The sequence below is a fragment of the Nuphar pumila genome, chromosome 8 (assembly GCF_984573655.1).
Source record: "Nuphar pumila chromosome 8, dmNupPumi1.hap1.1, whole genome shotgun sequence".
In the NCBI taxonomy this organism is placed as follows: domain Eukaryota; kingdom Viridiplantae; phylum Streptophyta; class Magnoliopsida; order Nymphaeales; family Nymphaeaceae; genus Nuphar; species Nuphar pumila.
This window is the reverse complement of record NC_143256.1, coordinates 111,714,490-111,725,671: the sequence shown is the minus strand read 5'-3', so window position 1 is coordinate 111,725,671 and position 11,182 is coordinate 111,714,490. Positions and strand designations below refer to the sequence as shown.

Sequence of the window (11,182 nt, the reverse complement as noted above, 5' to 3'; positions counted from 1 at the left end):
GCTTGTGTATGATACCAAATGGCTGTTTTTTTTTACCATATCTTTTTTATGACCAAGTTTTCTGCCCAAGCTGGTAATCTCCAGGTGGGGTCACCAACACCTAAAACCCTTACTGAGCCCACCCACCAGTGAAACACACCTGCACACCTGGTAGGAGTTAAACCTAGGACAAAGGGGTCAGCACCTTCTTACAGAGCCGGACCTGTAAAGAGGCCAATGAGGCTTGGGCCTCAGGGCCCCTGGGCCCAAAAAAATTTTAGGGGCCCATTTTTAAGGCCAATGAGTATTGTTTAGGTAGTTTATATAAATATTTTATACATTTTTATTTAATATAATATAAATATTTGGAATATTATATTTGTTTAATGTGAATGCAAACTTTATTGTTATTTTGATTCTTTAAAAAAAAATTCTGTGGCGCCGCCCCCGAACTCCTACTATTAATAGGGGGCCCATTTTTTCCCTTCGACTCAGGCCCCATAAAACACAGGTACGGCTCTGCCTTCTTACCAAGCCCGCTACCACTCGAGCGACCAGGCGCAGGTGTTTTTTTTTTTTTTTACCTTCATTTTTCAATCCCATGTTTTTCACAGGTAGCAGTTTATCATTTTCAGTTTTAAGGGCATGAAAGGGTCATGCAAATTAAAAAAAAGAGAAAAAAGTGAACCTTTTTCAACACTTCGGTTGGAGGATCACTTTCCTCCAAAGAATATGAGCATCAAGCTGGCCCGCCTTTTAGTTTTAGCTCTAGATCATCACTTTTGAGTAACGAGGTCTCCATTCTTTCACAGTTCCTGGTTTCGTGAATGCTGCAACATGATTCACACATCCAATAAGGACGTGAAACCCACCTGATATTTCAGTTTAATTAATTAAGCAAAAATGTTTCTTTAGGTAAAGGAAAATTTATAGACAGTCCCACCTTTTTGCCTTATACATCAAAAGAGTCCCATGTTTTCTGAAATTCATTTTGCCATTCAAATTTTCTATGAAACTGTCAGATAGGAGCCTGAGTTTTTCTTTTTTTTTAAAGAGAAGCTGGGGTTAGGCAGACCGCAATCAGTTATTCAACGTACCACTGGGTTTTGAACCCGAAGCCTTTCACTATAGGGAGACATGCACTGACAGCTCCTACCAAACACGCGGAGCCCCGGTGGTAGATAGAAACCTCAGTTAGAGTAACTCATGTTAGCCATGTGTTGGTATATCATGCCGATAAAGACGTAGATGACACTAGCTTTTGAGCACAATACCATGATGTTGCCTGAAAAAAAAACTCAGGCTACTATGAGAAGCTGGGGTTAGGCAAACCGCAACAAGTTATTCAATGTACCACTGGGTTTTGAACCTGCAACCTTCCACTACAAGGAGACATGCACTGACAGATCCTACCAAACACGCGGAGCCCAGCTTGGTAGATCAGTTGGAGTAACTCATGTTAGCCATGTGTTGGTATATATATCATGCCGATAAAGATGTAGATGGCACTAGCTTTTGATCCCAATACTATGATGTCCCCTGACACTCGTCTAAGTTGTCGCCTGAAAAAAATCAGATGCCATGATTTTGACCAAGGCATCTGTTTTTTCAGGCGAAGAAAGAGCAAAACTAAAAAAAAGGGTAAATTCGCCATATTTGCTATATATTCTGGTTTGCAGCTAAGATGACACTAGCTTTTGGGCACAATTAAACTGGCCTTATTGCTAGTAAAAATAGGCAAAATACCGTTTTTAAAAAATTATATTTACCTGGATCTTAACCATGCAATTAACCTCAAGCCAATGAAAAGCTAGGTACTAAAATATCTCTTGAAAAAAACATAGGGCTCTTTTTTGGGATATCAGACAAAATCTGGCTCTAAAGGGAACTTTCTTTTTAATTAAATAAGCCGTGTACAATTCAACGTTTGACAATAGGGACAGCCAGATTTGGAACTAATCACAGGTTCACAAGTATGGTTTTGATTAATTAGAAAATAAATGAGGGGTTGCATTTGAATTGTCAAACTTTCTGGGTATGAGTCTGAATTATAAGAAACAGAGAGTATGATTTTTAAATAATCCATTTTGTCATATTCATCCAATTTAACGCCTTTTTATTTCTTTTTTTTCCCTATTAAAAGTATGGAGAAAGTTTGCATTGAAAACCTACAAAGGAGAAAAGCTGATCCCCATCAATTCAAATATACGTCTTTCATGTACTTGTTCTCATATGGACACTCATATTGAATCTATCTCTAACAAGCTACAGTTCAGTTTAACCTAAAGCAGCACACCAAGCTCCACTAAACAAACCCATAATTTTGGGCACTGGGTAACATTAAATACGAGTGCCCAACCGCAATTAATATCCTAATAATGAAGTGGGCAACCACTCTGCTCGGGCCACGTGTCCCACATTAACCTCAGGGGCAGTTTGATAATTTTCCTATTCATTGTTAGGGTTTTAATCAAAACTAAGAAAAGGTAAACACTGCTTTTCTTATCATTAGGGATGCAAATGGGTAGGATCCATGATGGAGGTTTTGTAATTTTTGGCTGTTTCCGGATGCGATTCTGATCCGAATCCCTATGTATTTAGTGTAAGAAAGTTAGGGTAGTTCTACCAAGGAGAGAGAGAAAGAACGTAGTGTATATTTAGGTTTTGACTTGTCGGGTCAAAGTAATCCACATTAGTCTATTTTCTTCTTGTTCTTGAAAGTCCTGGAACACTGAATACTTGCTTAATAAAGATTTAAACGGTTTTGCTAAATCACATGAACTGGGTATCTTGTGTGATTGATTTTTTGCTTGTTCTTTGATTGCATCATATGTTTACACGCCTTTCACACCCACCTTTAAACCTAAAAACAGGTTCAAGTTTGACTAAGTTTCATCAGAACAGATTTTTAATTGATTCCACACTCACGTATGGTTTGCATCAAGCAAGACCTAATGGATTTGTGAAGCAGATTTGTTGATCAGGCATACGTTAGCCATTTTCTGTGCTTTGTGTGGCCCTAAATAGTATTCTGTAAATTACTTCGCCCGATCACCTAACCATGCCTCAATAAATTTGTAGCCGCCAGTAGGCCAGTTCCTGTAATTTAAGGACACATACGGCACACCAGAACAAGGCAAGACTAGTTTCAACCATCAACCATGTCACTGTCAGTTGCTTAAGCGACCAATCACATGACACCACCTCATGTTATTTTTTTGATATTTACTGAGAAACTGTCCAAGGATATCTAACAACTGCATTGCTGTCCTGGCAGCCTAAAACTCCATGGCTAACTCCTCTCACCCCCACCCCCACCTCCACTCCCCCCGGCGAAGGGGGACCAGAAAACGCCTTTAGGTTCCCCCCCTCCTTCGTCGGCCCTTGCCGCCTTCCTTAACAAGCTCTCGAGCTTCCTTTGCGCCGCCTTCTATAAGGCGGCTGGGTTGACCCCGAAGTCATCACGCTTCGGCTTGCGCAATTTGAACCTAGACAGCCTGCCTAACGGCCTAAGCCCCATTCCACTATGCCAAACCCCTTTGGGGCACGCTCATCTTAAAATGTGCCTTCTCCACTCAAACCAACATCAGGTGGTCGATGTCATAAATATAACTTGGACCAGGCTCCATCTCTGCATGTTCAGACAGAACTTGGACCACTTTTACATTGCAATAAAGTGTACAATCTGACGTGGGTGACAATCCAATTAACCGCGCGCGTTCTTAGCCTCTGATCATGTAAGGAACCTGACGTCTATAAACTAATTACGTAGATTACTTTCACACAGTCGGCTGATTTAAGAAAAAAAAATCCATAAAAATCTCATTTTACATAAAAGTTCTCAAATTCTAGTGGCCCATGCACCCATTTGGTTGGGCCATGGCCAAGATCCAGTTTCAATTTTACTAGACAAGGCTTGTTAATAACAAGGTAATAATAGAATTTGAAATGGTACCATGGTAGTAGTATACACTTGACTTGCCCACATTGATCTCGCCAAAAACTGACCTTTGGATCATGTGAAAATACAATTTTATGACTATCAAGAAAAAATATACCCTTAGTGACATATGAAATAGCTGATGGGATAAATCTAGTAATGCTTTTCTCATATGGATATGTTACAAGAAAAGAAAATTTTGCGAGTCCGAGTTGCCAATTATATCCTTTATAGGGATGGCAAACCAATTGGAGAAAAATTTTCACACAAGTATTCAATTGGTTCATACTTGGGTTGAATTTATGTGCATTGTAAGCTGTTAATTTTTCAAGCCTCAACAAATCCAATATACACATGGAAAAAATTGATCCAAAGCTTCTTAACCAAACATTCAAGATCACATAGAGTCAGATATGCAAAAGGAATTTTAAAAGTTCAAAAAATAAAAAAATAACTTTTTTTAATGTAGGGCTTCTCATATCCAAAATTTTGATTTCTGACTTTTTTAAAGATATAATTTTAACCCTTTGAGAACCTCCTAACATTCACACAAATATGTTATGAACCTCCTGACGTACTAACCTTCTAACATTCGCATGCAAACCTCTCAACATTTGTATAAATATGTTGCAAACTTTTTGACGTTTGCACAAATATGTTGCAAACTTCTTGACGTTCGTACAAATATGTTGTGAGCCTCTTGATGTTTGCACAAATATATTATGAACCTCTTGACGTTCTCATGCAAACATCATGACATTTGCATAAATTTATTGTGTGAACCTCAAGAGGTTCACATGTGAATGTCAGAAAGTTTATAACATTTGTGTAAATGTGAGAAGGTTCACATGCAATCATGAGAATGTTCGCAAATGATAAAAATGTTTTTAAAAAGTTGAGAATCAAAATTTTGGGCATGAAAAGTATTTTGACAAATTGTAAGGTATTTTTAAAATCGTGCCATTTTACAAGGACTATATTTTTCCAAAACGTTAACCCTTTCTTGAAAGCTTTAGCTTCATTAAAAAAAAAAAATCAAACGAAAAGGAAGCTGGCCCTAGGTTGCTAAAGGAGAACATGCCAACTTACGGGTGTCCATATTATAACCAAGACGCAAGAAATGCAAGTAAAAATTGGGACATGTCCGACTAGTGTAAGCAGTATACCATTAATGAGGAAACGGGAACATGGTGGGCAAAGACAACCTTCTTTACATGATGGTAACAGCGTTAGGTTGTTGGTCAGTAGTCGGTAGCCCTACACGCCTTGACTTGTTGCCAACGCCTTCAAGTGAGAGCCCCCCACATCAATAATAACAAATGCAGTGGACGGTTGAGGATTAATTTTCGGTCTCACTTGCTGGTGGGGGTTCTGTTGCTTGTATTAAAAACTGTTATGCTGCCAAAGCATTATAAATGAGATCAACAGACCGCCCCTCCATCCCATGCATGGTAGCACTAAGCTCATAGAATTCGCCTACAGATTGAGCTGAGTTCAAAACGATGGCCAGGCTCACACTCTTGTTCTCTGCTTTTCTGGTAAGTTATCTAGCTTAGTTTGTTTTACTGATATATATACAGCAAAGGGAAACCGTCGATGATTGATCAGCTCGTCTTTTCCAATGCTTGAGCGAAACTTATATATTTGTTCTCTATAATTTATTTCGTAATTAAGAAATATGCTTTGCAAGAAAACTTTACGACATTTAAGCATGTTTTTTGAAACATAAAAAATTGACAGCTTACAATACATGTAAAACTTTACAATACAAAGTATTATGGGCCGTTGATTTTTAACGCTTTAAAAAATGTATTTAAACATTGAAAATTCATAATCCAAAATATGTCACTCACTAAATCGATGATAAAAATCCAATATGTAAAGTCTTATCGATGAAAAACTCTACAGAGAAGCAACACGGTCATCCGTTAGATTTTGGACAGTCTTTTATATTTATATATATATATATATATATATAAAGTGTGAACACCTCAATTGCACCAATGTTAGACACTGTTTTTAGGTGATTTGTTCAGCATCTTCTATATGCTAGGAACTCGGATTGTGTTTTTTTAGTGAAAAATATGATTTTATAACATTTTAAATTTAAAAAATTTTGAACCATTGATTTTCAACTCTTAAAAAACCTGCTTACATGTCAGATTCAAAAGCTGATTCATACTAATTTGATCTTTTAGAACACATCTATATGGTCAGAATTTGAAAAAAATGAAAACATTCATGAAAAACTTGAGTGTATTTTCATGCTCATGGATGGTGCACACTTGCCCTTCTCTCTCTCTCTCTCACACACACATATTACTCTAAGTTGGATTTAAACCTTAAGCTTATTGCTTCCTTTGTCATCAGCTTGCCCAGCTAAGCAGTGCAGCCCTCACTCCTGAGAGCTACTGGAGACATGTATTGCCTGATACTCCCATGCCGGACATCATCCGTGCCTTCTTATATTCCGGTGAGTTTTTAGTAACAAAACCTGGAGTCGCAGCGGCTTGCCTTCCAATATCGGTATTTTTTTCTTTGTTTGGATAATCAAGCTGGGGTTAGGCAGATCCTGCATCGGTAGTTTTGATACCAGTCAGTTCAAACTTTCTGTGAAGCGGAAAAGGAACAAACAAAATACGTAACTTATTTTTTTCTTCTAGATTTAGTACAGAAAAGGGTCAATCATCCGTGCCTTCTTATAAATAATCCAGTAATCAGAACTAAACTAAGCTAAACTATGCAGATTTGGTAGACGAAAAGGCAACGAATGTTAACGTAGGAAAGGGTGGAACGAGCGTGGGCGTCGGAGAAGGGAGAGGGGTAGTAGTGCACGCCCCCGGCACCAGCGTCAACGTGGGCCCGCCCGGCGTCGTGGTGCACACCCCCGGCCACAAGCGGGGCCCCGTCCCGGTTGTAGTTCGTGCCCCTTACGGACCCTTCGTCTATAACTACGCCGCAACGGAGGACCAGCTCAAGTATGACCCCAACGTCGCCCTCTTCTTCCTCGAGAAGAACTTGCAGCCCGGCAGAAAGATGAACCTCATATTCGTCAAGACCGCGGGCGGCGGGCCCACCTTCCTGCCGCGCGCCGCGGCGGACGCCACCCCCTTCTCCACCGCCAAGTTCCCGGAAATCCTCCACCGGTTTTCGGTGGAGCCCTACTCTTACGAGGCATCCCTCATGAAGCGCACGCTTGAGGAGTGCGAGATTCCCGCCAACAAGGGAGAGACCAAGCAGTGCGCAACCTCGCTGGAGTCCATGGTCGACTTCTCCGTCGCTCAGCTACGAACTCATCACCTCCGCGCGCTGGCCACCACTGTCCTGAAGGAAGAGAAGCAGCCGAGGAGACGCGCTTACACGATCGGCGCGGGCGTTGAGATGGTGGCCTCTCCTGGCGCCGTGGTGTGCCACAACAAAGCCTATGCTTACGCCGTGTTCTACTGCCATAAGACCACGGCCACCAGATCTTATGTCGTGCCGCTGGTCGCCGACGACGGCAGCAAGGTGAACGCGGTGGCCGTGTGCCATCTCGATACATCGACATGGAACCCCAAGCACTTGGCTTTCCGGGTGCTTGGTGTCAAGCCTGGTACTGTGCCCGTTTGCCACTTCCTTCCGCAGGATCACGTCGTCTGGGTTCCAGCAAATTAAACAGAATCATGAATGCATATGCTTAGCAGGTTTTGGGCCGTCGATCGCTGTGGGGATTGATCTGTGTGTTTGTGTCCATGCATGAGGGTCGTCGCCTGTAAAATAAGATATTATCATCACATATTCACGTCATATAGTAGAACACCATATCATCATAGCCCAATGGTGTGAGGGGCGACATTTGCTTTGTTTTTATATGTTATGTATATCTATCTATTATATTGGCTAGTATTGCTTGGTGGGTTTTGTCTTGTATGTGTATTGGTAGGGATGGCAGTGGACCGGGGGAAAGCGGGGCCCCGCCCCGCCTCCCCCCGTTTGGACCGGGGATGAAGGGTATGAAACGGGGATGGAGGCGGGGGTGGAGGATAAAATTCATCCCCGCCGCGGAGGCGGGGCGGGGGTGGACGTGTACTTTTCCCCGCCCCGCCCCGTCCCCGCCACGATCCCCGCCTAATCCCCGCCCCGACCACTTTTCCCCGCAATATCCCTGCCCCGCCCCGCCTCATCCCCGTTTGGACCGGGGATGAAGGGTATGAAATGGGGATGGAGGCGGGGGTGGAGGATAAAATCCATCCCCGCCGCGGAGGCGGGGCGGGGGTGGAGGATAAAATTTTGAGGCGGGGCGGGGGTGGAAACCTTGTCCCCCGCCCCGCCCCACTGCCATCCCTATGTATTGGCATTAGAGATTAGTGACCTGGATCCGGGGTGCTATACAGAATAGTAGCAGGATTATCTCTTTCTTTAGTGTATCGATCAACGATCACTATCCGACGCATTTTCTAACTCAGACAGCTAAGCTTTTAACTTCAATATAGGAAGTGAGATGAGATCAGTTCGATACCCATCCTTCGTTCTGGTGAATTAAGGGCTTGGATGACAAATTCCTCATTTAAAAAAATGTTTGGGAGATTTTGCGTCCGGTGCAAAACACTTGAAAATCACCACCAATGGTAATTTTCAATATCACCGGATCCAAAACCCGTCGCACTAAGCTCTGTACGAGTTAATTTTCTCTGAGAGACCCCATCCAGATATACAAACTCATGCTGCGGTTTGACATGACCGCTCATTCTGAGTCGGTCAGGGGCGTAGCTAGGATTCGCCCCCGAAAAAAAAATTGAGATAAAATAAAAAATGGCTACAATTATTAATAAAAATCTATTTCATATAGACAAATCAAACTATTTGGGACGGTGGTGTATGTTCCCCCCCGATGATTCACTGAATCCCACGTCTGTGTTCGGGGCTTTGAATGAGCACCACGTATACAAGCACATGGGGCTCGTATTCCCGTGTATGTTGACATCACTAAGCATTGGAGTCTGGTGTGGTTGCAAAGACTTCAGTACCCTTTCTTGCTATTCTTCTCATAAAGTGATGGTTTGAGAAAATGACAAAAATGCCCTTCATTCAAAAAAGAAAAAACAAACAGTTTAAAAAAAGGACAAACATGTCCTCCATCCAGAAAGTCGAGGATGATGTTGACTCTTCAAAGTCTTCTTCTTCTTTCTAAGTAAAACACTGTAAAACCCTCTCTCTCTCTAGAGAAGAAATCAATGGAGGCAAAGAGTTCTCCCTGGAGAAGGCCATGAACATCAATCATCTCTCTCTCCCTTCTCTCTCTACTTTTGTGCACATCCAACAGGCGATCCTACATTGCTCCATCAAACACCGACTGACCTGCACACTGACTGTAGCATCGTTCAACTTGATGAGTTGTAGAGCTTGATTCATAGTTTTTGCCCTTACAGGAGAGGGTTTGGGGGCTCCTCCCAGCATGGGTAACATCATTCAACTTGATGAGCTGTGGAGCCTGATTTAGAGTTTTTGCCCTTACAGGAGGGGGGTCCGGGGGCTCCCCCCAGCATGGATCCTGCTGCGCGGTCAGCGGGCGGGGGTCCAGGGGGGGCGCCCTTGACGGGGGGGGGGGCTCGGGGGGCAGCGCCCACCAGACCAAATTTTTTTGGGGCCTTTCAACAACGATTTATAGTATTATCGAGCTTTCTTACAACAATTTGTAGTATTTTCGGGTCTCCAACGAGCCCCACAATGATTTATAGTGTTATCCGGCTTTTCAACAGCGATTTGTACTGTCTTCCGCAAATCACTATAGCGATTTATAGTGTTTTTGGATCTCACTATATCTATTTGCAGTGTCTTCCACAAATCGCTATAGCGATTTATAATATTTTTGGATCTCACTATAGCGATTTGTAGTGTCTTCTGCAAATCGCTATAGCGATTTATAGTGTTTTTGGATCTCACTATAGCGATTTGTAGTGTCTTCCGCAAATCGCTATAGCGATTTATAGTGTTTTTGGATCTCACTATAGCGATTTGTAGTGTCTTCCACAAATCGCTATAACGATTTATAGTGTTTTTGAATCTCACTATAGCGATTTGTAGTGTCTTCCGCAAATCACTATAGCGATTTGTAGTGTTATTCGGTAAGCAAATCGTTGTAAATCGTTACCCAAATTAGGACAAACTTGTCAGGGTCATATATCTTTAACCAGAGGTCATATTCCAAATCCGTAAAAAATGGTGTCTTTGTTATTGAGTCTAGTTTACTCTTATAAAATTTAAGTAATTTCTATTGTCATTTCATTCCCCATTTTAACTAAAAACCAGACCCTTATTATTTTGTGTTATTTGAGTTGCATAACACCATTAACTAAAAACCAGACCCACGCTGGGAGGAGCCCCCAAACCCTTCTCCTGTAAGGGCAAAAACTCTGAATCAAGCTCCACAATGAATCAAGTTGAACGATGCTATCCACGCTGGGAGGAGCCCCCAAACCCTTCTCCCGTAAGGGCAAAAACTCTGAATCAGGCTCCACAACGAATCAAGTTGAACGATGCTACCCACGCTGGGAGGAGCCTCCAAACTCTTCTCCTGTAAGGGCAAAAACTCTGAATTAGGCTCCACAAAGAATCAAGTTGAACGATGCTACCCACGTTGGGAGGAGCCCCCAAACCCTCCTCCTATAAGAGCAAAAACTCTAAATCAAGCTCCACAACTCATCAAGTTGAATGATGCTACCTACGCTGGGAGGAGCCCTCAGACCCCCCTTTCTGTAAGGGTAAAAACTCTGAATCAGACTCCACAACTCTTCAAGTTGAATGATGCTACCCACGCTGGGAGGAGCTCCCAGACCCCTCTCCTGTAAGGGTAAAAACTCTGAATCAGGATCTACAACTCATTTAGTTGAATGATGCTACCCACGCTGGGATGAGCCCCCAAACCCTCCTCCTGTAAGAGTAAAAACTCTGAATCAGGCTCCACAACAGCCAATGTGCAGGTCAGTCGGTGCTTGATGGAGCAATGTAGAATCTTCTGTTGGATGTGCACAAAAGCAGAAATAGAAGGGAGAGAGAGAGTGAGAGGGTTGATGTTCATGGCCTCCTCCAGGGGAGATTTATTTCTCGGATAATCCTGCAGTGCAGAGACTGAGTCTTTAATAATCATCTTCGGGGCACTTAAGTCTTTACAACCACTCTTTTTCAAGAATCGTCATTTTTTTGGCACCAATGGAAGAGAGGGTACTTAAGTCTTTGCAGTCGCATCAAACTCCAACGCTAATTAATGTTGACAAACATGGGGAT

The 11,182-nt window shown here is 42.4% G+C and overlaps 1 protein-coding gene across 1 annotated transcript; it reads left to right on the top strand.

The window, feature by feature from the left end:
• The first annotated feature begins 5,343 nt into the window (after positions 1 to 5,343).
• LOC149830229 (BURP domain protein RD22-like) lies at positions 5,344 to 7,804 on the top strand. The gene is made up of 3 exons (XM_090016392.1): positions 5,344 to 5,457; positions 6,290 to 6,392; positions 6,666 to 7,804. Exons 1-3 carry the CDS (start codon positions 5,422 to 5,424, stop codon positions 7,571 to 7,573), a joined length of 1,047 nt encoding a protein of 348 aa, XP_089872518.1. The 5' UTR covers positions 5,344 to 5,421; the 3' UTR covers positions 7,574 to 7,804.
• Positions 7,805 to 11,182: the final 3,378 nt, after the last annotated feature.

Bases quoted from the DNA above. Each gene is read 5' to 3' on its own strand.
- LOC149830229 (XM_090016392.1), top strand. From the start codon at position 5,422: ATGGCCAGGCTCACACTCTTGTTCTCTGCTTTTCTG. The intron at 5,458-6,289 runs GTAAGTTATCTA...CTTTGTCATCAG, and splicing joins TCTTGTTCTCTGCTTTTCTG to CTTGCCCAGCTAAGCAGTGC. The intron at 6,393-6,665 runs GTGAGTTTTTAG...TAAACTATGCAG, and splicing joins CCGTGCCTTCTTATATTCCG to ATTTGGTAGACGAAAAGGCA.